General features: G+C 39.8%; 2 protein-coding genes across 8 annotated transcripts; one reads left to right on the forward strand and one right to left on the reverse strand.

The window, feature by feature from the left end:
• The first annotated feature begins 3,212 nt into the window (after nucleotides 1–3,212).
• Nucleotides 3,213–11,442, forward strand: CCN6 (cellular communication network factor 6). Its single transcript, XM_075498587.1, has 5 exons — nucleotides 3,213–3,275; nucleotides 6,568–6,844; nucleotides 7,275–7,517; nucleotides 10,566–10,759; nucleotides 11,161–11,442. The coding sequence occupies exons 1-5, from the start codon at nucleotides 3,213–3,215 to the stop codon at nucleotides 11,440–11,442; spliced, it is 1,059 nt and encodes a 352-aa protein (XP_075354702.1).
• Nucleotides 8,265–27,552, reverse strand: TUBE1 (tubulin epsilon 1). 7 transcript variants are annotated; one of them, XR_012775235.1, is made up of 13 exons: nucleotides 27,400–27,552; nucleotides 27,251–27,324; nucleotides 25,924–25,976; nucleotides 23,248–23,302; nucleotides 22,541–22,656; nucleotides 21,390–21,511; nucleotides 19,869–20,056; nucleotides 18,868–19,043; nucleotides 17,966–18,106; nucleotides 16,278–16,418; nucleotides 14,886–15,060; nucleotides 13,874–14,170; nucleotides 13,183–13,299 (listed from the first exon to the last, which is right to left on the reverse strand). XR_012775235.1 is itself a non-coding variant. In XM_075498586.1 (12 exons), exons 1-12 carry the CDS (start codon nucleotides 27,422–27,424, stop codon nucleotides 13,141–13,143), a joined length of 1,428 nt encoding a protein of 475 aa, XP_075354701.1. In that variant the 5' UTR covers nucleotides 27,425–27,552; the 3' UTR covers nucleotides 8,265–13,140. The 7 variants fall into 7 exon arrangements, 2 of the variants coding, with proteins under 2 accessions (XP_075354701.1, XP_075354700.1); XR_012775233.1 differs by having other exon boundaries at nucleotides 23,176–23,302; XR_012775234.1 differs by having other exon boundaries at nucleotides 23,248–23,305.
• Nucleotides 27,553–27,589: the final 37 nt, after the last annotated feature.

Below are 27,589 nucleotides of genomic sequence, written 5' to 3' on the forward strand. Positions count from 1 at the left end.
CTCTGCTGCTCCCAGCAGGGAGGCGTCTGTGCCTTGGTGTGGCCAAGCTGCCATCAACAGCAAGCATACCTCTTAGTGAAGTCCATTGGTGTTTTTGGAGCACGGTTGTTTTGAAGAAGGCAGCTTCTTTGCAAAGCCCGAGTGAGCAAACAGCATGTGAGACAGGGTGAGCCAAGGGCAATACATTGTCATATAATATGCCTATTTCTTTTTACTCATCTGTTTATTTTTTTGAGCAGAGACACACAGACAGGCTTGACTGACTGAAATAGAGGAGTCTCTTTGTAACATCCATGCACAAAGAGCGACAAAACAGGACAACATGTTAAAACCTTCCTGCCAAAAGGTGACCCCCCAGCTCTGGTATGTGTCTGGAACTGACACCCTGTTATTAGGAATGACCGAACCCAACCCTGGCTTTGCTGAATTTTGTCACAATAACTCCACCAAGTCTAGTACGGAGTATTGAAAATCCTGGCCCATAACAAATGCCAATAATGAATGCTTCTGGCATTTTGTCTAAGACAGGGTATCCTGTTAGAATGCATGGTTATATTCATTTATGGGTTTATATCCTATACTTTTTCATCTCTTAAGACAATGGATTTATGTGGCATATTTCACAGACAGGAAGGTGATTTTTCGGCACCAAAGAAATGTGTGCGCTATGTAGAGATCACTGAATATACAACCAAATTACCTTTCCCTTCAGGGTAGTATTAGAATGGCACCAGATAACAGAGCAGGTTTAGTTCAGGAAATGAATGATGCTTTATGTAATCAAATCTGCAAGGGAGATTTGGCAATAAGGATGCATACAGACATACTATTGCTGAGTCTGGACATGGCATTAAGAACATTAATTTTTAAGTTGTGGGGGATCACTAAAGATCCACAGGAGAGGGAAAGGGCACACAGCCTCCATTTATTTAAATCAGAGCCAATACTAGCAGAGACACAGACTCTAATACTAAGTCAAAGCATTGGTGCATTATTTATGCAAAGGAGTTAGCGTTGCTGTCTTTGTGGTCTTATGGCTCCTTATTAAATACACTCAGGGTTCAGTACTGCAGGTAGTGCAAGCTCCAGACAGCCTCAGTTAATGCATTTGTTAGGGAGAGGCAATGAAGGCGCATTATTGCTTTGGAGAGCTGAGTCCTACTAGTAGGAGTGCTGCTCCTAGCAGCAGGCCCTTCCCAGGCTGAAGAAGCACACCACTTGCTTTGCACGTGTGTGAGGAACCGTCCAGCCACGTAAAATCACATTTTAATGTGTTACACCGCCAGAATGTCTTCCTCAGGGAGGAACCTTCCTCCCACTTCTCCCAAACCCAACATCTTCTATCAGTCAGCTTAATTACACTCAAACCCCAGTTTCAAAATCTCACTCTCCGATCCTGAAGATATCGTGCTCCCCAGGTGATTCCCACAAAATATACCATATAAAACAAATGGATAATCCTACAGGAACATCTTTCTCCTGTTTCCCAAGATTGGGGACCGTTATCCACAGCAGACCAGTCTTTGCCAGCCCTGCACTGGTGACATGCTTTATTTCTGCGATGCAAAGAGGAACAACCCATTTCAAATGACTGCTGTGTGCTCCCCTGCAGCCCTAGGAGGAGGAGAATGGATGTGCTAGTCCTCTCACCTTTCTCACTTCTTCCAGGCTGGAAAGCAAGAGGGGTGTCTTTGGGTCTGCAGGAGAAAACTACCTGGGATCTCCTCAGACAGCCTGCATTGCTCATTATTATCACTCCGAAAGGCTGCCAGGAGAGGTTTGGCAGTCTCCACCCTTGGAGGTTTTCCAGACCCAAATAGACGGAGCCCTGAGTAACCTAGTCTGATCTCAGAGCTGACCCTGCTTGAGCAGGGGTTGGACTAGAGACCTCCTGGGTCTTTTCCAACCTCAACTGTCCTCTGATCCTGTGAAACAAGCTGTGTTTTGAAAGTATACAGAAGAGATTTTTGAGAAACCTAGGTGCTATTTTCATAAGCTTTTAACGGGAAACACAAGGCTTGAGTCAGACCTGGTCTGCACTGTCGCATACTCAGAGTAACATCACTGAAATGAACTGATCTGCAGCATCCACTTGGTACCTCGGTACTGTTTGGACTTTGTGTGGAATTATGTGACAAAGTCATGCTAAGGAAGAGCAGTTTTTCAGTGATTTACAGCTGATTGCTCCAGAGTTTGGAAGGCCAGTTCAGGATTCATTTGTAACTGCAGAGGGCACGTGGTGTTCTGAGTTGGGGAGCAAGACAGAATTGCTTGGTCTGGATTTGATTCCATACTCCCACCACTGCCCCTCTCCACACACAGCTGCTGTGCGAGCGTGGTCTTTGGCAGCCTCCCCTAGTAACTCTTGGACTTCACAGGAGGTGACTGAGCAAGGACAAATGCAAAGGAGGAGCATTCACCCGGGCACCACCAGCACCGCTGTTGCAGGGGGGGAGCTTTTATCTTATCCTGGAGACCCTCTCTTGTTAGCCTAAAAATCAGGCACGTCACTTCGGTAGTATTAGGGAGGAGGAAATTTGGAGATTTGAATGGTCTTGTGTTTAAGCGGGGTGGCATGGCGGTAAGACAAGGTGCATACTTCAGGGAAAAGTACAGTTTGGGTTTCCCCATTAGGATTCCATGGAAAGAAGCAGTGCAGAATATGTGCTAGCGTTATAACACACTATAGCATCTCTTTCCCTATTTAGAGACTAGGTACTGATGGTGTTAATTTTTACGCTATGATTCTGCTAGGCACAACACCTTTGAAATTTTGAGAAACTCTGCTTTCTCTGTCTCAAAAAATACACGTATTTGGGGCTCTGCCCTTCAGATTTCAGAAATTCCTGTAATATGGACTTAAAGACAAGTTGAAAATAACTCTACATTTCCAGCAGCAAGATTTTAAGAATCGATGTCACCCCACCCGACCTCAATTAAGTCAGGCAGAATCTGCTGAAGCAGCTGGATAGGATCAAGCAGGGTGTGAAAATCGGTATTCTGATGCCAGGCAGAGAAAAGAAGATCAGTTGGAAATTTCAGTGTGAAGCTGGTTCTGTATGAAGTGGAGAATTTCAAGTGTGAATGCATGTATGTGTTCGTGCATGTGCTGGGAAAAGTAGGGTTGGCAAGGGAGACAGAGGAGAGCTTTGTGTTCAGTGCTTCCTCTGACACAGCTCAGCCTGTTCCCTATCTCCCAGTTTCACTTCTGAATGTGCAGAAACATGCGGTGGCTCCTTTTTCCCACCATCTTCATCATCCCTTGTACGCAACAGGTAAGTTCATTAAAAAGAAGAAAAAGATTTCCCCCTTCCTCACCCTGTCCAGGTTTAAAGTTTTTATTTGCTTAATGACAAAATAAATTTCAGAGAAGCAAATTCCTCGTAAAGAATAAGGAGCCATTCCCTACTCCTGAGTAAATTTCATTTGCAGCTTATTTACTGCATCAGTCTTGATCTTGGTATTTTTTTCTCTTTTTCTAATCTGTACATTAATATGATTCGGTGGAAAAAAACAGGTTAGGGAAGCTTAAATTGTCAGTCACCTTGCTTTTTTTTTTTTTTTAAATATAAGCACAAATGGTTATCTGATACTGTAAGAAAGAAAACATCTTGTCCATGCTCATATTCCATATATATATATATATATATATGTATATGTATGTATACATGGTGGTTTGACTTCAGGCTAGTTTTACAAATGAGAAAGGCACCTGGGCTGTGTTATGCTTTGTCTCTTATGAGAAAATTTTAAGTGATAGCTGTTGCTGAAGGTATTTGTGTCAAAGGCCAATTTCATTATTTATTTCCTTAATTTTGAAAATACACTTTATGTGTACACAGTGTATTTTTCCTTTATGATCAAGATGAATGTCAAATGGAGGATTTCCAAATGACTGTCTTCCTCTGCTAACTTTCTGCGTATTTAAAGCCAGACTAAGATAACCAAACATTAGCAATAATACATTGCCTACTGTTGCTATTTGCTTATTTATGCCATACGGGCCTTGTTCAATCTTTAAAACATAAGAAAACAAACAACACATGAAGGGCTGCTACACAATGGTCTCATTTTCTGATCTGCCCATAGGATCAGGAAAAGTATGCAGTGGGCTTGTGTGATGTGGATAGCTTTGGTATAGAAACTTTGGGAAGCAAGGATTAGAAAATATTTGGCCTGTAAACTTTACAAGCAAACTTTAAATTTTCATTGTAACTGAATAGATTTTTGGAGATTTTTCAGGTAGATCAAGCTTCTCCGTAATTCCATAATTAAAACTGTCAAGATATTTGCCTGATGGGGTTTTTCTTACTGGGAAACTTTGTAGTCTCACACTTCTCAGTTGACATCTTTCCCTAAAAAAGGGAGAGAAAAATCACTTGCTTAGGTACAATTCTGTACGCTTAAAGTACATTTTAATTTGTAATACAAATTAAACATACTGGTTGAAGCACACAGATTATTTCCTGCTATACATACCCATTTTGAAATGCGATATCTGATTTAAGCCACATAACCTCATATAGCTGGCACATGGCCAAATTCCTAATACTAATACTCTGCTTAAAAAGAAAAAAAACAGCAAGAAAGTGAGTTTCCTAGAGCAGTCATACAGTCTTGAACACTGCTAAATGCATAGGAACACCTGTTTTCTGTGTATCTTCTTTCCGGAACAAGCCTTTAAGAACCTTTGCACTCCAATGCACACGTTCATCAAATTAACATTATGGTTTATAGGAAAGGCTTAGCTGTCTAAAAAAAGTATATTATTGCTATATTATTGCTGCATTTATTCTGTATTATTGCTGCATTTAGGTAAAAAGGATTAGAAGAAATCCTTTATCAGCAAATGATTAACAAAATAACAAATTTATGAAACTGTCTTCTGCATGCTGCATGGAATACTACATTGTTTAAAATTCGTTTATTACATGAATCGCTTCTGTGAATTAATATGTATCTTAAAAATCATTCGGCAAAGGAACTTGAAAGCTACTACTTTGGAGCTTCATTAGTAGCTGTGGATTAAGATATCATAAGTATAGTTGTAAATGACCATGAAAAATGGAAATTAGTGGTAGAAAAAAGCCTTTTAAAAGGTCATTTACTGCTGCATGCAATTAGGCTAGCTCAGTTATGCTGCGAGAGCTTTCATGGGATATGACATATGAAATGCTGAATTCTGCAGATACTTCCAGTTTGAAAGTTGAACTGAAAGGAAACCCAGCAGAAGGACCCCTTCCCCAGCTTTCCTTTAGCATCTCTGCTGGAGGTTGTTTCTACATCAGTAGAGCCTTGCAGTTTGGAAGAACAGAGAGAAACTGATAGGTGGGGCTTCATGTGCCCAGAGAAAATCTAGGCTATATTTTTTTTTCCTGCAAGCTAGATGATGATACTGGCACCTGATGAGGGACTGGATCCTGTCTTTCCCTCTTGCTCTTTGGGCAGCCAGAGCTGCTCGATGCGAGCAGCTCCCAAGCCTTACACTGTACTAGTGGCCAAGCGCTGTGCGTGCCCCTACTTAACTATGGGTCCAGTCATCTGCGATGAATAACTCTAGCATGGTCTGCATTTCTGCTGAAGTCAGCAGCATGAAAAGATTTAATGCTAAGATCTAAACTGTTACGTTTTAGATGTAGTTCTTCAAAAAATGTTTTAGATGTAGTTCTTCAAAAAAGCAGATAGGCTATAGCTATCTCAAATAGATCCTTCTCTGTGCTGACTTAATCTTCCCCCATGCCTCAGAAAAATAAACCCATCAAGAATTACTTAGGACTTCCTTTTCTTAAAAAAAAAAAAAAAGACATGAATTCTGAGACAGAATGTGGAAAACAATAAATTCTGGCTAGCTCCTGACTTCCTACTGCTGATACAAATCTCTTTTAGAGATACGTCTTTGCCCTGTAAGCCCTGGATTCAATGAACACTTACTCATGCAAATAGATACACTCTTAGAAAATGACCAGTTAAGCCCAGGGCAACTACTAGCTTCCCTTATTAGGATTCAGTTTTTGAGTCTAGCACAAGAGAATTTGTAAATACTGTAATGCTCCTTCCCAAACAGCTACTCAAATTTTGGAGCAAAAGTAACACTCAAAAGATGTTTCCTATTTTAAAAGGCTTTTGCCATCAGAAGTGGCACACAGGGCAGTGGCTGGCTATCAAACGGTGGAAGGAATCAAAAGTTAATTAATTTGATAGGTGGTTTGTGGGAAGGAATATTTAAAATAAATCCACCGCCTACTTTAAAAGACTTTTTTCCTACTTTAGCTCTACTACAGGTTTTGTTCTATTGAAGGCAAAGGAAAGACCAATGAATTGTGTTTCGTACGAGCAGTAGGCCAGGCTCACTGGTGGAACGACACCTCAGTGCGTGACAGTGGCTGATGAAGTTGGTCCTCTGTCTCCTACCTAAACCTCACAGCCTCTCACTTTTTGGATCCTGTGAGATGAGAAATGTTAAGTGTCTTCATACAACGTCACAGTTTTTTCCATCCCAACTTAATTTTATGCTATCCCAGCTACGCATAAAGCATTCAGCTCTCAAAATATCCCGCCGTGTGTAAGTTTTTCCACAGCCCACCACTGAAGCCTGGAGAAAAACGTTCAGAAACCGGTGAAGTCCACCAGCGCAAGGAGGTTTGTCAGTGGCCGTGCAGATGCCCGCCTGTGCCAACCTGCACCCCCGGGGTAAGCTTGGTGAAGGACGGCTGCGGCTGCTGTAAGGTCTGTGCCAAGCAGTCAGGAGAGACCTGCAATGAAGCAGACATCTGTGATCCCCACAAAGGCCTCTACTGCGACTACTCGGAAGACGAGCCTAGGTATGAAACAGGCGTGTGTGCATGTAAGTTGTTCTTTCGCATTCCCTTCTTGAAATCCAGGAGGGTGGGACCACGCAGGTGAACGGTTTTGGAGGAAAACTCTGCTTGCTGGTGCTGCACAGCTCTGTGCTGGGTGATTTTTCCTAATTTAGTCCTCTGACTGCTCAGTCAGAGAATCTGAGAGTAGGGCTTGGGACTGTCTTTAAACTTACCTGCGTGTGCATTAGTGAAACCAGTTCATTGTGCACAAGCCTGTTATTTGCAGACATGTTGATGACTGATTCAAAGTTAGGCAGCTGTAGTTATCACTGGGCATAAATTAAAAAAAAAATGTGCTTGGGCTGGGAAGAACTCAAAGCTGTGGGTGCAGTAAAGGCTGGTCATATTTTAGCAATCTGTAAGCAGGAACCACGTGCTCCTCCTGTGTTAGTAACCCTTGTTTACCATTTGCAGATCTGGTAGCTGTAGGATGTGAGCTCAATGGAGTTTATTATCTTAATGGGCAGACCTTCCAACCTAACCCACTTTATAAGTGCCTGTGTGTCAGTGGTGCAATTGGATGTACACCTATATTCACACCAAAATTAACAGCAAGTCCCTGCGCCAGGGTCACGGGCAGAAAGAAGCCTGGACAATCCATCTGTGGGCCTGGACAGCACAAGCAACTTCAATCAACAGACTACAGACTGATGTCAGGTGTGCCTGGCTACACTGGTAAACTTTTCTGTACGCGAGCCTTGCTGCATTTAGTGTCCCTGGCTCCAGCAGCCGGGCAGGCAGCACACTGGCAATTTCTCAGTTCTTGCTCAAGGCCATTGCCAGGGTGACTGGTCTGTCCCAATTACCCCTCTTACTCTTAGGTCACAGACTCTTTTCTCTAAACCTGATGAATATGAAAAGCAAAAAGCCTTTTGGCTTCTGTCACCAGGGAATTGGCCAAAGCTACCTTTCAACCCATCTTTCTGTAGAGGTTTACTACTCGTCAGATCAGACCAATTAGGGTTGCTGGTGGACAGCCATTTCGCAGCCTGGGAGCCCTCTCACTTTCTCTTGTTTTGTGGTGGTAGGGAGTCTTGGTTTTCACATACATACATTAACATGTTGCAGCCCTCTTCTTTCAATAGAAAGCAGAAAATTTTAAAGACTGCCTTGCGGGTTTAATCAATTCACAAAATTTCAGGTCACTGCAAGCACAACCGTCCCCCCAGTTTATTCAGTGTGATCAACATCATACAACAGTTATCCAGGCAGTTCTGCCAGGGTCAGTTGATATTCCCTTTAACCTCATTCTAGCTCTGTTGCGAACACCGTAGCTCTCTTTTCCACTTTAAGGAAGCACCATTGCCAGAAGCAGCTATCCCTGCCCTTCCCTGGCCACAGCTGCCTGCGCTTGTGCTGTCTCCTTCCCTGTGCATGTGCAAATTCCCACAGTGAAACTCGTCTTCATCACAACTAATATGGGTACCAGAAAGCTGAGCCATTTATTTGGTAGCAACTTGAATTATAGCGAAATTATGGCCTGAATCATCATCACGGATCAATAAAATAAAACTAGAAGGATCACAAAGCTTATCAGAAAACCTTCATAAAAGAGTGCTGAGTAAATAAGTAGATACATATAGGTCAATCTGCAGATCAATAGACGTGCTTACAAAATCTGAAGTTCAGTTTGGACAACTTTTAACACGTTAGCAGTGGTTACGCAAGTTAGCAAAAATTAAAAAAGCTCATCTTTACTTCAAAATTGTGATACAATGCCTATAACTAGAGTCAAAGCCTTTTTACAGAAATATAGTTAATGCTGCGTATAAAAACACCCTCAGAAAGGCAACTGACTTCAAATGCTAATCAGATCAAAGAGAGAACATAACACATTGAAAACAATGGCAACAAACCCATTTGACCCCATGAAATACATTAGTTGGGTTTGTGGGTATTTCAGATACCTGGAGAACAGCATTAAGCCATTTACTTTGTAGCACATCAATGGATTGAAAAGCTGAAGTCCAACCTTCAGTAACTCCTTCCATGAGTAGACTGCAACACTGTACCTCACAGCATTTATTCAGAAATTTGAATCAACTGCACAACATAACCTTGAGAAAAGATGCCCAGCTTGCAAAGCGCACCTCCTATTTGACTTGGTTCAGGGACCCAACAGCCTGTCCCTGTGGTGGCTGTACGTGCTGAAGGATGCTATTCTTCAGGTCATACAAACCCTCTGAAGAAAAGCACCTCAAAATTTTTGTTTCAAAGTGAGGCCTTCCCCCTTCCCTCTCCCAGTGCAGCAGAAGTAAAGTATCATGTCAACTCGTGCATGAATTCCATGAATGCCTCAGGGGGCCAATATCTGTTTTGAAAAGTCTTTTTTCTGTTAGTGTGGATAACAAGTGCTAAGTTTCATTTCACTGCGCTTGCTTTGTTTTCTGGCTTTCCTTGTCAATTCTATTTACCTAATTTAAATATATAGGGATGTACCTGGGTCATACTTTAGAAACACACCAAGTATAAACAACCATTTAACTTCCCTTTATTTGTTGCAGATCTCTGACAGGCTTTTAATCTGCTTGCTGCAATGAGGTCTTTAAATTGCTGTCTACTTTCCAGGTATCTTTGTAACTCTGCCCGTGCTCTTACCTAAATGCAGATTCCACATAATCAGGGTTTTTTTCAGAATTTCACCATGAACATTTGCACTGCTATTTTGTTTCTTTTTTTAAGTGTATTCCACCTAATCCAGCCCTAATCCATCAGAAAACAGGCTTTTTGGTGGTATCTAGAAGTGACTGGAGAATTTTACACCTCAAAAAAACCCTAAAGCCTTTACAATACCTACCAAGAAACCGACATTAATGTCTTCAGCACCCCTTTTTAAGCTATGCTTGGCCTTAAATAATTTTCAATGTCTCTTCCATTCTGGACATTTCATAAAAATTCCACAAATAACTCTCTTTACTGTCCTGGTTTCAGCTGGGATAGAGTTAATTTTCTTCCTAGTAGCTGGTCTAGTGCTGTGTTTTGGATTTAGCATGAGAATAATGTTGATAACACACTGATGGTTTAATTTGTTGTTAAGTAGTGCTTACACTAAGTCAAGGACTTTTCAGCTTCTTGTGCTCTACCAACTGAGAAGGCTGGAGATGCACAAGAAGCTGGGAGGGGGCACAGCCAGGACAGCTGACCCCAACTGGCCAAAGGGCTGTTCCATACCATATGGCGTCATGCTCAGTATAGAAACTGGGGGAAAGCTGGCCAGGGGGCCACTGCTCAGCACCTGGCTGGGTATCAGTCAGCAGGTAGTGAGCAACTGCATTGCACATCACTTATTTTGTATATTCTTTTATCATTATTTTCCCTTCCTTTTCTGTCCTATTAAACTGTCTTTATCTCAACCCACCAATCTTACTTTTTTTTTTTCTTCTCTGATTCTCTCCCCCACCCAACTGCAGGGGCAGGCAGTGAGCGAACAGCTGCGTTGGTGGTTAAACCACGCCATCCATGTAACATATTCATCCCATTAAACTGGAGGGTCATACAACACATGCAATTTCATAGTTCTTGCTAGGGTCCGAGTATCCAGTTGGCAGCCCAGCCCGAAGACTTTTGTATAACTTTGTTTATGCCTCGTTTTTAGATTTACCTACAAAAGCACCTTCATCAACAGAAATCAAATGCTTATCCTTTTATTTTCAATTAATCATTTTGTGGTTGTTCTGCTGCATAAACAATATATTGCTGTCTTAGCTTACAGAAGCCTACCGCTAGTTTTGAAGAAAAAGTGCCTAGTACAGGCAACTCCCTGGACACCCTGTTCCAGGACCTGTGGCATAGGCATGTCCAGCAGAGTGACCAACGAAAACAGAAAATGTGAGATGAAGAAAGAAAAGAGATTATGCTTCATCCAGCCTTGCCTGACCAATATACTGAAGACAATAAAGGTACTGTCTAATATAAAGTTATTTCCTAATAGAAAATGGAAATATTGGAAGTAAAGGAAAAATTGATGTATTAGCAAATACTAATATAAAATGACTTCTTCCTTTTTTAAGGGCCATAAAATAACTCTCCTTTTTCTACCTTCAGTCTTCAGGTTTCAGTAGTAAACAAGAGATGTGTAATTTCGAACAAAACAACACAATGTCATGAAATAAAAGCGCTGCTACTGCTGTCCTGCTGGCTCAGTCACTCAGAAAATATTTTCTATTTGTTGACTGATAAAAATAAGACAGCTTTTAGGAGTAATTTTCAAGATATTTCTATGTAAATTTTGTAGTTTTTTCTTACATGTTCTGTTTTCCATATGTAAAAATTCAGGCTTTTCTTTGTTTTTATATTAAAGATTCCAAAAGGAAAAACATGTCAACCTACATTCCAGCTTCCTACAGCAGAAAAACTAGTTTTTTCCGGATGCTCAACTACACAAAGCTACAAACTAACTTTCTGTGGGGTGTGCTTGGACAAGAGGTGCTGCATACCTAATAAGTCCAAAATGATCACTGTACAGTTTGAGTGCCCCAATGAAGGCTTCTTTAAGTGGAAGATGATGTGGATAACATCATGCGTATGTCAGAGGATTTGCAGTGCTCCAGGAGATATATTTTCCGAACTCAAAGTTTTATGACAAGTTACACCATTGACTGTAACACACTGCGAATGCAACACCACATTCACATCCTGAAGAGTTAGCGTAACCCCCTGCCACAGCAGTGTTTATAGTGAAACTATGTATGTGAATATTAATTTTTTAAATAGCACCTGGAAAATGCAAGTAAGAGTGTATCTTTTTAAATGTAATTGTTTTTATATATGGAAATACATTCTTGAGAAGGATGTGTATAACACTAGTATTGTCAAAACAAGAACTTTTGGTAATTCAAAAGGCACAGCAAGACAGCTTTGTACCCCACTGTAACAAGTTGTTGCCCACAATGACAAATACATGTTCATTTGCAGATGGTCTGACTAACCTATTAGGAAAAAAAAAATCACCCTGTAATACTTCATCTACCATTCTTGATTCTCAAATTAACATTTTCTAATATGTATCTGCAAGATTAAAACACATCAATGTTGTTTCAAACAGGAGAATTGAATTTTAAGGTCAGACTGCTTTTTGCAGCAGATTGTCTTTCTCTAGTATTGTGAATATAAACAACGCACTTATAAAGGAACAAATAAATGGAAACTTGCAGATAATAGAGCAGAAAAATTTCAAGGAAATTACTATTTTTAAAATGCTTTCTTAAAAAAATGCTTCAACAAATGTTATCACAATGTTTTATTCAATACTTCTGGACTTATACATTGAAAATTGTGCTTACTTATACACCCACTCCAACTCTGCTAGAAGAGCTTCAAGCTTTAAGAAATTGTTGTATTGAGCCATTCTGATCTGTAATAGTTCACTAGTCTTGCTGTTCTAAGACAGCCAAGGCTGGCAAGCAACTGGAAATAGCTGTACATTGTATTTTGTAAAAGTTCTTACTGTAATATAAAAATCTACTTACCCTGGTAATTATAAATATTAAAACATCTGTTTTTCTTGCATTCTTTTAAGCATATAAACTTTGTTCTCCAAACAGTCATTATAACTTCATTATAAGTGCATGTTTCGCTCAGAGGTATATTGCATTATCTCATTATCAAGTGCAACTCAGCATTCATGAATATGAATCATTAAAATAATGTTAATTAATAGTCCAAGTATAATACTTGAAACAAAATGTATTTCGTTGAATTTTCTGATATTGCCAATTTTGATATCAACTCAGAATGCTCTAATACAGCTAAGTACAACATGGAAGCACAAATATTAAAACTATGAACATAGCTTAGAGCATTCTGAAATGACTACTACCCTGAAAAGTTTAAGAAACCAGTTTCATTAGAGCCTTGCTTTCATGTTTGAAAAGACCATGTGGGCTTTTCTCCTCTTCATAGTTGCTTGTTAAAAAACAAATCTAGCAATGGTGATCCTTCTTTGAAGCAAGGCCTGCCTTTAGTAAGCTGAAAGTCTGAGAAAAGAACTACATTTTTGGCTGCTACCATCGCTCTTCTCTTTACAGCATATGGTATGTCAATTTACTCTACAGTTAGGAAGACTGCTCTTACTGATATCCACCATAATTAGGTGCCTTCAAATCTTTCTTACAGGCTGGCCCTGTCACTTAATATGATACCTCTCAGAGAGCTGAGGAAGCAGCTGTCCCTGTCTCACTTTGGCATGACAATAGCTAGGCACGCTGCAATTCATTCTGGTTAACTGAAGTGGTTGGATGCTTGGCAGATTTATTTTTTTTTTTAATCAGTTCTTCCTTCTTTAAACAGCTATCTTCAGTCTTGATGGATCTGTTCTAGGCCCACCTTTTGTGGCATCCAGCTCATTGTACTCTTCTATTAGGTCAGACAAAGATGATATGGCTTCAGAAAAACAGCTTTGCTCCATCCCGTCTATATGCAGATAATGGTGAAGGTGAGCCTATGAGAATAAAATATTCAGTGTTATCCTTTTTCTTGGCACTTAATTAATTTGGCTCAATAAAATCATTTCGCCTGCACAGAAGAGGGGAGTGCAAGCACTGTAGAAAGTAGATTTAAAGACTTATATCATGACTTCCCTTGCTTAAATACTTGGCAACTTTAGTAACAATCCCCTGTGGAATCAGACTTGGTATTACTGATTTCTTACACGTGCATCTTTTCATATTCTGTCTTCTTGGGTACACCTGACCAAACTGTGTATTGGGTTTATATGGTGAGGTTTTGGTAGCAGGGGGTGAGGGGGAGAGCTGCAGGGGTGCCTTTTGTGAGAAGACACCAGGAGCTGCCCCCATGTTGGGCAGAGCCAGTTCCAGCCGGCTCCAAGATGGACCTGCTGCTGGCCAAAGCTGAGCCCATCAGCGATGTTGGTGGTGCCTCTGTGATAACGTATTTAAGAAGGGGTAAAAAATACTGTGCGCCAGCTGAGAGAGAGGGAGGAGTGAGAAAAATGTGAGAAACAGCCCTGCATACACCAAGATCAGTGAAGGAGGGGGAGGAAGTGCTTTAGGCACCAGAGCAAAGATTCCTCCGCAGCCTGTGGAAAAGACAATAGTGACAGGTTGTCCTGCAGCCCACGGAAGAACATGGTGGAGCAGATATGCACATCACAGCCCATGGAAGACCCCACACTGCAGCAGGTGGATGTGCTCTGAAGGAAGCTGTGGCACATGAAGAGCCCATGCAGCAAGAGGCTCCTGGCAGGAACCGCAGCCTGTGGAGAGGAGCCCATGCAGGAACAGGTTTTCTGGCAGGATCTGTGACCCCATGGAGGACCCATGCTGCTGGAGCAGTTCTTGAAGAAGTGCAGCCTGTGGGAATGACCCACGTTGGAGCAGTTTGTGAAGGACTGTGTCCTGTGGGTGGGACCCCATGCTGGAGCAGGGGAACAGCATGAGGAAGGAGCAGCAGAGATGAAGTGTTATGGACTGATTGCAACCCCCATTCCCCATCCCCCTGTGCTGCTTGGGAGGTAGAAGAGTCAGGAATGAAACTGAACCTGGGAAGAAGAGGGTGGGGTGGGGTGAAGGTGTTTTTCTTTTTGGTTTTATTTCTTGCTATCCTACTCTGTTATTAATTGGCAATAAATTAAATTACTATTTCCCAAGTCAAGTCTGTTTGCCTGTGACAGTAAATTGGTGACCGTGATCTCCCTGTCGTTATCTTGACCCACGAGCTTTTCATTGTACTTTCTCCCCCTGTCCTGCTGAGGAAGGGGAGTGAGAGAACGGCTTGGTGGGCACCTGGTGGCCAGCCAAGGTCAACCCAGCACAAACTGGTAGGCAGATCTGTCAGATACTGCCTCATTGCTGAAGAAAGTAAGTATATTGCCTGGTAGGTACAGGTTAATAAGAGGTTTACCCTTTTTAAGAAGCAGCTGTTGGAATGATTCCTTGATAGGTAACACAGATAATCTTGGGCTGTTGCTTTTAAGTAGTCCCTTTGTGATACTAAGGCTTGTTTCTCAGTATTGCAAGATGCTAATGATTAGTGGCTATGGATGTTATAATGATGACAGAGTTGTACCTTTTTCTTGTAGAGCTTCATAAATCTGTCTTTGAGTTCAATAAAAGTTGGTTTTACACAGGTGTTGTTTGCTAAAGCCAGAAGGGAATGGGAATGGCCCACGGGAGGTACAGAACACAAACCAGTTTTCCAGCCCTCTTGATTCCAGGAGACAAAGTGCAGGGAAGGCTTCAACCTGTGATACAAAAATTTACAGTTACCTAGGGAAAGTAAAGAACACAAAGCCTAAATTTCCTTAGCTAACAAACAGTCTGAAAAGGTTAACATTAAAGCTTTCAGGACTAATCAAGACAGTTATAACTAGCATTTTGAATATGACATTTTCAAAGACAGGAGGTTGTAGAGAGGTGGGGGTCGGTCTCTTCTCCCAGGTAACAAGTGATAGGACAAGAGGAAATGGCCTCAAGTTGCGCCAGGGGAGGTTTAGACTGGATATTAGGAAATTTTTCTTCACCGAGAGGGTTATCAAGCATTGAAACAGGCTGCCCAGGGAAGTGGTTGAGTCGCCATCCCTGGAGGTATTTAAAGGACGTTTGGATGAGGTGCTTAGAGACATGGTGTAGTGGTGGTTTTGGCAGTGTTAGGTTTATGGTTGGACTCGATGATCTTAAAGGTCTTTTCCAACCTATATGATTCTGTGATTCTGTGATTTTAGACTTCAGACTAAAACAGTGTGTCTATTTTAAATTTAAACTGCAAACACCAATTTTTTTTGTTAATTTAATGTATCAGGGTTTGAAAAGTAAAGTTACAACCACCTATTTCTATAAAGGACTCAGATTTAGGAGAGGGGCAGATTAATACTGTGCAGGGACAATCAGTCTGCTTATAGTTTAGGAGTAAGTAAAATGCTTCTGGTTCTCAGAAATTTTCCCCACGTGCCCCTGTCTGCCTGTAAAATGCATCCTGTATGTGAAGCTTGCCTGCCTTTCCTGTTATAACTGTGTACATCGATAGTGTAAAAGGTAGAAAACAGTGCTAACAATACAGAGTTGTTAAAATACAGATGATTCCCTGTCTACGCGAGAGTAGCCATGAAAAAGAGGGGGCTCCCGCTCAGAAAAAAACAAACTAGAGAACCTATTCCTCCAACATCCCTTACTGGCAGGAGATCTCTGGAAGGTCAGGCTTTGCTTTCTTTTGCATTTTTGAGAATGGGAGGAGCAGCACAGGGACATCTAGTCAGTTCCCTTTATTTGGAAATCCAAGAATGCTGTGACTTATTCTAACTCATTAAGTAAATTATTTTCTTCCCTTCTGAAATTAAGAAAAATATTTCTGAGTAAACTGATTTGGTACTGAAATTCTTCGGATGAAAAGTAAGAGTGCTCTGGACAACTGACAACAGTTTCAATAACAAATACCATGACTACTTGGTGTGGAATTACAAACCTTTCAATATTTCTGCGAAGGTCTGAAACCTGCACATTTCCTCGAACGAGAAGTGCACAGGCAAGGTAGAGGCTATGCTTTGGATCTGCTTGAATCAGTTGATGATCTCTACTAAAAGCATCTGAAAACATCTGATCCAACCTAGGTGGAAAGAAAACAGCATCATCTACTCTTATTAAAGCAGGCTACAAAAGTTCTTCAGAATGCCCACCTTCAGGGTTTAAAAGTTCCTAAAATTCTGGAAATAAAGGTACATTTAACCTGGGACCATGAATGACAGGAAAAAGATTCAAACCTTTATATGTACATATGTTGGCATTAGAAGTTTTTAAAAACAGACCAGATCCATTTTTCCCTCTCTTCTCCCTCATGTTACAACCCACTGTTGAGTCTGAAGTCAGAGAAGTGGACAGACTAAGAGACCTTTCTTAAGGAAATTTTAGGTTAACAGTTACAAAGTATTAAAATATGTAAAAGGATTTAAATAATTGAGGTTCTGGTTATATCACAATTTGAAAAGACAATCTCACTGCTTGTAAAGGATCTGACAAGGAATACCAAAGTGCTGCTGACCCTTACAGAACTGACTGTTTGTTACACTTCACTATTTAAAAAGATCAATGAATCATATAACTGTATTGATTTTGATTAATGATTTAAGAAAAGACAGACTATATTTATTAGAATTTTATCATGTATGACTGCTTTAAAAGATGACACAGCAGATCATATTCTTCCTCTCTTCACCTCCTTAAGCAAGTTCCACTGTACTCTGGGATGTCAAAGATGGTGTCTTGAGGAGGTCTCTATGGACCTATACCATCTAAGCTATTCTTTCCATTTGTTCCAAACTCTCTGTATCTATCATCTCTATTTCATTTTTAAAATCACCTCTGCCACAAGCTGCCTATTAAAAAAATAACTAAATAAAGGAGACAAAAATACTACTGTTCCCACCTCATTCTGAAACATGGTTGACTGAGCATCTCCCCATAGTCTTCTACCTTCCCTCCAGCACTGTATTGTCTCCTCAGGATATGGTTTCAACAGATCCAGCTTGCTATCACAGAAAAGGGGTGGTCCTGCCCTCTTCTCCACTTTCCATACTTCCATCACTTACCCTTAGCTGCCTCTATCACTATTTGGACCTTTTACTGACCGAATTTAACTCACTAAAACCAGTGAAATCTATTCTAACTGGTTATTTTTCTGCCTTGTCAACGGGATAAATCATCTCAGAAAATGTGACAAGCACCAGCTTATTGTTACAATAAGCTGTTAAACAGGCTCACTGCATCTCCAGACTGAAGTAAGATGCCATTACTTCCCAAGGGGTCTAGTTTAATTCCTTGCTTGTCTTTACAGTATTTTGTGAGTCAACTGCAAACTGTTACTCAAAAGAACTTGTGGGTTCTATCTATCATCTAAATAATACATTTTTCAACAGCAACATTTCCCAGCAGAGATAACAAAAATACATTTCAAGTTTACTGGCTCAACCATTACAGAGAAAAGGGACGAGGGATGTTCTCAAAATCAGCAGGACAAATTTGAAAATGTGGCAGATTTAAAACTTTTAGAACGTGTACCCTTAGTTTTGCTATAGAATGCATTTTTTTAAATCAAAACTATGGAATAATCAGAAATTAAGCTTCAAATGTAAAGCTTCCATAATAATTTTTTCTTACCTTCTAGAAGGTACATTAACATCAGCCAGTGTATACAGAGGAGTCAAGCTTGAAACCAAGTAATGAAGTCGAGGAAATGGAACCAAATTCATGCTGATTTCATTAAGATCCATGTTAAGGGAACCTTCAAACCTAGCAGAGCTGAGAAATTAACAAATTGTTATAAACTAAGTAAATTACTTTTATAAGGTAAACATTCATTAAATCTATTTTTCAATTGTTCCCTACAATAAAACAGTAAAACAACAGAGCGTTCAAGAAACTGTTTGTGTATAATTACTAAGCTTTCACATTTGGCAGTAACAGTGCTATATCTTATTTCCTTACACTTCTCATTATAGAACAACTAATCATCAAGAATAAGACCTTAAGTTTCCCAGTTGTAGTCTTTAGCACTGTTTTTCAGTATGTGGACATAGCTGCTGAATACCAGTTTTAATAATAGCTATCGGCTATAATAAAACATGCATGACCTGGCATTCCTGACAAGCTGTTTAAAAGAAAATCAGGCCAATACTCCAGAATTATATTTCACCAGGAGTTTCTTACAGCAATAGACAGTTTAGGAGCAACAATGGTCTGATGGTATTTATAAAATAATACAATTGGCCTAGAAAGGCAAACCTCCCTGGGCTCCATTAAGCATTAATGGAAGACAATACCCTTCTGCCTATAAACTTTTTCTTACTTCAGTTCTAAGACTACCATGGCTAGAGAAACACCATTGGAATCTGAATACTTCCAAATATTTTAACATTTAGTAACTAATTCTTAAAAAGAGGAGAATCATGTCAAATGGAAAACAACTAATATTCTCTGAGTTGATGCAGGCCTGCATATTTGCAGCACACACTGCCTCTAGCAATACTACTTTTACAGAGGAATAACCTGTAACTTTATACCTTGTCAGGTTCAGCAGCAAGTTGGCTATGATATTATTCATTGCGTCAAATGGCTTCTCTTGTACAGTTTTTGCACTGCCTGCACTTGATGTTACCAAGCTGTTTTGCTTCACAGTTGACCCTAGCTTCCCAGAATTGATCATCTGATGAATTTTATTAACTATATCAAACAGAGACTTTGAGAGAGAAAAAAAAAGCATACAATAAGTCTTGAGTACAGAGCTTTCAAATTCAGTATCCCAATTTTTCATTTCAGTTAATCTTAAAGAAAAAGCTAAGACATGTACTGTTAGTTCAAAGATTATACCTTTGATACATGTAAGTCCAACTTTTGACCAATTCCAACTGACCAAAGTGTTTCTAAAAGCCTGGTGCTTACATGTCACAAACATGTACATAGCTTGACTCAGAAGTTTGAATTTTATTCAACTATTCAAAATCCTCATCTTCTAAAATTACATTTTAAATTCTCATAATTCCTCTGAAAGGAAAAATATATTCTCTAAATATATTCCACTTTCTCCTGCTTTTTTCATATGCAAATGGCAAGAGTGTCAAAGTTAAATTCAAGCGAGTCTAGTGGTTTGTGCGGTCAGTTGTGCCTATGATGACCAATCACTAATCAGTAAAGTCAAGTCTGTTGGAATTTGGAGTGGTTAGTCATCTCCCTTGCAGGAGTCTACTAATACTATGCAGAAATTGATTGCTAAAAGAATCTAAGACTCTCAGCCTCAGTAAATAGAAGCTTTTCACTGTTTACCTTGAAATAGACATGAAAAAATTCACTCTAGACTACTTTGAAGGTACAGAGCAACTTTTTAGTGATACCCATATTAATTTCAAAAGCCTGCAACTGACTTAGGAGTTCAATTATTATTTTAAAAAAATGAAATTATGCTTTTTAAGACTTGGCACTCAAATCAATACACAGAAGGAAGAAACACTTCCTATGTGCAGTCTAATAAAAAAGAAGTTGACAGAAACAGAATATTATTTCTTACTTCATTCTCTATTGGTAGCACACAGTCTGCATGTTCATTAAGCTCCTTCATAGCCAGAACACTGTTATATGGAGAAGTAATAACATCATCTTCACCAGAGGGATAAACTGAAGTAACAAATCTATATACTTCTGGGAATTCATCCTCAAGCACATTTAGTACAAAAGTTCCAAGACCAGATCCTGTCCCTAATTATGAATGAAGACAGAATGAGAGAAGATAAAAGGTTCCCCATGTTATCATAAGCCTTAAGTCTCCTTAAGTCTTCCTTAAGGAAACATACAACTTTTTAATTATATATATTAATAAACACTTTCTGAAGCATTTGGCTTACAGTGGAGGCTACTCAGATGTAAATTAAGGCAGGAAGGCTTTTCCCAGACAGGAAAATAATTAAGTGACTAAAGTATTTCCCATAGTATACCAGACAGGATGAAGTATACAATCTCAAAAATTTCTACAAAGCAAAAAGTCCTATTACGTAACAACATTTTTCTGACAGTATTTTTATTTCTTATTTTAAAATCTTTAATTTGAGTTTTGAAATAAAATATTTGTTTAAAAACACTGAACTCCCCCAAACAATTATTTACTTTCCCTTTGGGGTTTTATAAATTTTTCTCATTCTCCAGTCAAAACAGAATAACACCTTTCCTGCAGCACACACACGTTTTTCCTCATTAGCACTAAGCACATAGCACTGAGTTCAAATCAGAGAACTGAACTGTGTTTTTTCTGTCTTGGACAGCCAACATTCTCAGCAGCAGACAATTTCATCTATGAACAAGACAGCAATTTTCTGCAATAATGGAAACAATATCTGCAGGGTCTCTCAAATTAAGCAAATGGCCACAAAAAAGGCCCTTGACAAAACTCTTGCTTCATATTTAGAGCTATTTTCTGTGTCTTTTTCCACATCATAACCAGTTACAATACATGCTCCCCCACACTTCTGGGGGAAGAAGGCTTAGCGGCAATACAATAATGATAAAATTGTCACTGCAAGAGAGTCTCCCTTCTGATTTATTATCAAAGTAGCTAGACCTGATTCAAGAGAATTATGTGGAAGGAAAACAGAAAAACAAAGTTTTTCTAAAGTTAAGCAACATTAGAAGTCTCCTTCAAAGCCTTTCAGAAAACCCTTTCCCCATGATCAAAAATAACTTGATTACAACAATGATGTCAGTGTTCTGAGGCCACTGTCCCTTCTTCTGATCCGTAATACCTCAGTGTTTCCTTGTATTTGGTACCGGTCTTGATCCACTCACTGCCTCGTATTTAAAATTTTATCTGTATTTTTGTTCTCGGTAGCACTTTACCTTAGTTCATGATTCGGGCTCCTCAGTGCTCTAACAAAACCAATAATAAATAATCACAAGTTGACTTAACTGTACTGTGTTAATTTTTTTACTTTGCATTCTTAATGATGTAGATTATTACATTGATCTTCTTTTCAGATCCAAGTTTTTCTTTTTCACCTGTGGCTGGTGGAATCATACTAACCATAAAAAAATTACTTACCACCGCCCATAGAATGAATTATAAAAAAACACTGCAGACAGTCACAATGTTCTGCGGTTTTCCTCAGCTTTTCCACAATGTTTTCCCGGTACTGATAGCCATACAGCTTATGACCTACAGCCCTGAAGATATGAAAAGTACTTTAAAAAAAAAAAATCCAACAATCAATCTTTCAGTGTTTTATTTTAACTCCTCCTATTTGACATTTTACAGTTCAGAGTCCAGAGCTGGGTGCAATCCCTAATTTGTGAGAGTTGCTAAGCTGTGACTACATCATATGAATATGGGAGTCAGGATATGGTTTTAATTTTGAGGATGCAAGCAGCACTAAGTTCACACGTTTGGCATGTGCATTATTATGTTGTACCAATAAGGAAATAAGCTCCCACATTGGATGACCAAATTGTAATTATGAAATGAAAGTTACACACTCCTTAACAATAAGGATATCCCTATGTAATATATGTGTACTGATCTTCATTTGAGTACTATGTGAGTCAGTTGCTACCAGTAATAAAAAAAACCAAAACCCCAAACAGCTCATTTTCAACACACTTGCCTGCTAGATGGTGAAGTTACAGGATGCTTTATTCCCTGTATTGCACTCTCTTTCGGTACATTTGCTGATGATCTGCTTTCCAGTCTGTAGTGCACTGAATATTATTAGAGGCACATTAAAGTCTCAGTGAAAATTTGGAATTAATTATGTTAATCTTTTTCTGAATTTCTCCTTTTGGTAATGTAGTTTGTATGCACAAAGCCAGACTCCGTGGTGCTTAGAAATCAGAAGTGCATTTGTTCATATATCTCATTTCCACACTAGTTGCACAGTCTCAAACTAGATTATGGCTTTGACTGAGCAATGGAAGCAGCTGAATACCAAAGAAACAAAAATAAAAAGCATGCTCTTTTGAAAATGAAAATCAAAAAAGAGGAAGAAAAAATAGACAAAATGATATATCAGCAGAATTATCCTGCTGTAAAAGGCTTTTCAAAGCCCTCCTGCAGGCAACAGTGACTCCAGAGTTTACTGGTAATATGCTGCAGCTCCCCAGGTGCAGTAGAACGAACCAGAAAGCTACTGTTATAATTTCCCTTTTCAAATGCCGTCTAATTAGTTGCTAAGAAATACTTTCTGAAGAGGTTCTCACCAGTTGTTTCCTGAACCAGAAACATCTGTGATAAGCTGCTTGCTATCAAACACATCCCTCAATGGTCCCTGCAGAATTTCATTTACCACACCCTCCTCCATGTCAATCAACAGTGCCTTTGAGAAAAGGAAAGAATTAAAATTCAATCAGTAAGCAAACCACTCTTTGAAATAATCACACAAGGAAATATAAAATTATTTACAATATAAAAGGTATGTTGTTTCTACTGTGCTCCAGAGAAAATTTTTTTTTTAGTTGTTAACTAGGAGACCAACTAGATTCACCTCGGCTGATTTGCTAGAAGTCGTTCAATAGGACCGCGTTTCAGATAATGCAATTCTGCTAAAATTTTATAATATTTTGCTCCAATACTTAGGAGTAAAGAAAGTAAAGCATTTTTATGTTTAAAGTTTTCTTGCTTCTTAATCACTTAAAAGTGGCTCAAAGAAACACACTCCTTAGAAATTCAAATAAAAACTTGGTTGGTAACATCTGCAATCATTTTGTTAAAATTATAATTTAAATTACTCAAAAAGACTGGCAGCAAACTGCATTACTCCACTGAACCATAAAAGTTACTACTATAAATTTTACTATTCAAAGTGGTATTTAGAAACATATGCAATTATAAGGACCTTATGAAAATTCCTACACAGTTGGATGTAAATATGCAATGTAAAAAGAATGACCTTTATAGATTGCCTTACTCGTGCTTTTAAAGAGCAGATTTTTCCTTTGTAAATATCAGGACCATCACCACCACTTCTGACAAAAAAAAAAAAATAAAAAATCCAAGCTCAGAATCATGATAGAAAACAAGGCAATATATATTAGAATAAAATTCTCTCCTTAATCTTCCGTGTTCAGAGGACTGTTACAATGTAAACAAACACCCTGAACATGCTGCTAAGAAAGACCTCATAACTCCCTAAAGTAATTCAATTACAGGACACAATCTCAATCAGAAATATCCTAAGCAGTACTTCAGGAAGCTGAAAAGGTAAGCATTGAAAGTTTACTCTCAGGCACAGCCTATGCTCTGTGGTGATTGTACAGGCATTGCCAAAACTTGAAAGGATTATCTTTTATCCAGCATGTGGTATGTCTGCATCATATAAATGGAACACAGTGCACCAAATCGTACCACTAGCTTTTCAATGGGGGTAGTACAGCACTGCGCTACTACTCAAGGTGTGAAAGCTGTATAACTGCACTAGCACAGCACTGTGCTTGACTTATTTTGCTGTTAAGATTCAGAAATCATGCTGGGATGACATAGCTTAATTTTCCCATTTTTCCAGGATTCGTTGTACTGAGCCAACCTAAGGAACTATGCATTGTGTACAATCACATTTTTTCCACAATGAATGCTGGTGTTTCTGCACTCAAAGGCAGAGATACTCTGGTCTGGCCAAACTATATTCAACACAGGGTAAAAAAGGCAGGGATACTGGAAGATGGATCTAATTTTCCCCTCAACTATTTACCTAATTTGGGGGCTGGTTAAGCCTAAATTTAAAGTATCTCTTAGACTATTCCACATTCAACCACAATAATATTCTGAAAACATCAGCTGAAATTTGCTACAGCACTAAATGTTCTGACCATGCTCAGTCCCATCAGGAACAAGGGGAAGAGAGTATGGGGCTGCACTGGATTCCTCAAGGATCTTCCACCCTCTCACTCAAAGAAACTCTCCAGACACTTCTCATTAGCTGAGCCACTCACAGCAGCCTCCAGTACTCATGCGATTCCTCTAGCCTACATGATTCCCTATATGAGTCCACTATAGCACCAGTAAATCCAGCTAGAGAAGTTCTATTTCTCTTCAGGGATTAACAAAACTCAAAGAGGGAAAAAAACCCCCCAAATCAACACTTCTTTCTCTTACTATTGCCTTTGTGGTCTTTCATGCCAGCCCATACTTACAATCACTTTGATTCAATTGCTGAAAAAAATCCCTGCATTCCCTAGAATCCCCTAGGCTTAAGACATGCATTTCTGCATATAAAACCATACAGATGCATAAGCACATTTCCAGTATTACACAATTTAATAATCACCATAACAGAAAAAAAAAGTCTGTCTGGTTCTGCCAGAGTGTTGTTCATAGCTGTTCCTGACAGGATAACCCACCTGGATTAATTATTTTGAACAGTGGTGTGGCACAGCATAGAAGACTGAAGCTTGTCACTTTTATGACATAGGGTTTTATGCCTGCAACGACCTGGGAGGTGAACTAGTTCTTTCTGATAAAACTAAAACAAACCCCACAATAATAACAAAAGGCCAAAACCTCACAGCCTGAGCAACAGAGTTTGAAACAACTCTCCCAAACTAAATTACGGTTCAAGGCTACAGTTAAAAGTGGGAATTGTTTCAACAGGAAAATGAACAGCTCCTGGAAAAGACGAGATCTGGATAATCATTCTTCTGTTTCACAGGTAGGGGAATCTTCCTTGAAACTTCTACAGTATTCAGTGAGATAAGTCCTTTCTCTTTACAGAAAGAAAACAGGTGTTTCTATTGCGGCCAATCAGTTAATCATAAATTTGGTGGTTTCATCTGGCACATACAGAAACATAGACATTTTTTACAACCAAATGTTCTTGATTAAAAAAAAAAAAGATGTTCTAGGAAACACCCACAAGGAATGGCAATGAAACTCCAATGCACTTGCATGTTCTTTCAAAGAGGTAAAATTTGAGACAAAACAATTAGTATTTCAATCCCATTTTAGTTAAAATTGCATGCTGTACTGCAGCCTTGCCATATGATGGAAGGAAACAGAGGTTGGTCAAATGCTTTTTAATTAATTAAAATGCAACAGCAATATCCAAGTGCAGAACTGCTTTATTCTTGCAAACTGCAAGGATTTTTGTAACTGGACAGGTAAGAGATGACCGAATGCTCTTAAGGTATGAATTGGTTAACTTAAAAAAAAATAAAAATCATAGCTACCACTCTTTGTGTAACAAACTAGTCAGATAAAAGGGATTTAAAAACTGACATGACCTTTGCTGACTACCTTACATACAATTCCTCTTAAAACTCTTCAAGAAATGCTGCTAAGTTGGTATCCAGAGGGCTTGTAGTCTGATCATGATTTGCAGCGGCAAAAGCTATCACATCCCGACTGTCCATTTTTGGGACAGAAGGAAAGGGAAAACCCAAACACTTTCAACACCTTTAACTACTGAAGTATAGTTAAAATGGAAAGGTAAAGACAGTGTTTTGAGGAGAATGCAAAAAAGCAAAATCTTTTTCTGGCACAAATTAAATAGGACCTGAAACAAAGAAAACTGTAAGTTAGGTTAAAAGAAGATACTGAAATTGTTGATCTACTGTGTTAAACTCAGGAGCTGCTTGATAAGAAGACTTACCTTGTATCTACGTTCCTAAAGAAACTGCTTAATGCTTCATCATAAATTCCTTTCTAAAAGGAAACAACACGACATAAGATGATGTGTAAAGTCAGAAATTCTCAGTGCTTTTTCATAGAATAAGTTGGGAGGGACCTCTAAATGTCACCTGTCAAACCTCCCCACTCAAAACAGAGTGAACGTCTATGTTGAATCTAACTAGCTCTAGTCAGCACTAAAAAGAACATTTCATTGAAGTATCAGTTTGATATTAAAAACTGACAAGAAGATGTAACTAGGAAAATAATTGTTCAGCACAAGATTAAACAACTACTCTTCCTTCATTTCTAAATATTTAGGATTTTACTGAAGATCCCAATGCAATTATTAAATTGAATAGCTGCTGTTTCGCTTACTCAGTTCATCACTGATACAATACTCAGTTGTATCTATGCCCACGATACTAATGCCCATGAAGTTCTCTGGAAAGGAAAGCACATCACACTATATCAGTGATTCCTAAACTCCCTGCTGAGGGGTGGCATGGAAATTACTTACCCCACCATAAAGCTAAAGAGACTTGGCAAGTCTAAATACTTAAACATTATTATTTTACAGACTGCTTACCATACTCCAAAAGACCTGATGAAGCAGAATTTGGAAGTCACTGTTCCCTACAACACTAAAACCAGGAGACTCTCCATATGCACATGAACTTCATCCATTGCCTTTTTACACCTGCTTCAGCAGAAGGCATCGAGAATGATTGCTCGTCATTATCTGTTAACATAAGGTGCTTACCAGGAAATAATATCTTTATAGTCACGGCAAGAATGGTGCATTTTTGTTCAGGGTCCTCAGCACAATCCTATGCCCTCTTTATGCTGCTATTTTGGTCAGCACAACTGTACTGTAAGTCACTGCATGGCATGTGCTAGCATGGAAAAGAAAGGTGGGCTTCGGTGGGCTGATTTTTGCTTTACTGCTAGTGGCAAAGAACCTGCGTTGGACAACCCTCTCTTGTTGCTAACTGCCTCAAACCTGGTAACGTCTGCCTGTAAGGAGACATCCTGAGCTTTTCAAGGTGGAAAGGCTAGAGAAAGCTGATGTGAATTAGAGATGAATAGTTAAACAGCATAAAAACCGGGGGATACTTTTGTTTGTAATGAAGTGGCCTTAATGTAATCCAATAAGCACAGTGCTTTGCAGTCACAGGAAAGAACACGGAACGAAGCGAGGGCCACCGCGGCCTCCCCGTGGCGAGCACGGAAGGCGGCTCGCCCCAACCGCCGCGCCGCCCCCTCAGGCCAGCAACGGCCGGAGGCGAGGCGGGGAGCGGCGCCGTTACCTTGTTGACGGCGGCGTGCTCCCGCAGCGCCAGGTCCCAGAAGCGACAGCCCACCTGGTTCCCGCACTGGCCCACTGCAAAGGGGAGAGACACGGGTCAGGCACGGGGAGGGGGCGGCGGGGAGGGCTCTGGGCGCCACGACCCCTTACCCTGCACCACCACCGACTGGGTCATGGCGGGGCGGGCGGCGCCCGCCTCCGCTTTCGAACTCGGCGCCCGGAAGCCACGCCCCCTTAACGGCTGCGGCGGAGCGGGGGGACGTTGCGGCGGGCGGGCTCTTCCGACGGTGCGGCCTCCTTCCCCCCGCCTTCCTCCCGCGGTGGAACGTCCCATTCGTTG

The sequence above is a fragment of the Mycteria americana genome, chromosome 3 (assembly GCF_035582795.1).
Source record: "Mycteria americana isolate JAX WOST 10 ecotype Jacksonville Zoo and Gardens chromosome 3, USCA_MyAme_1.0, whole genome shotgun sequence".
NCBI lineage: Eukaryota > Metazoa > Chordata > Aves > Ciconiiformes > Ciconiidae > Mycteria > Mycteria americana.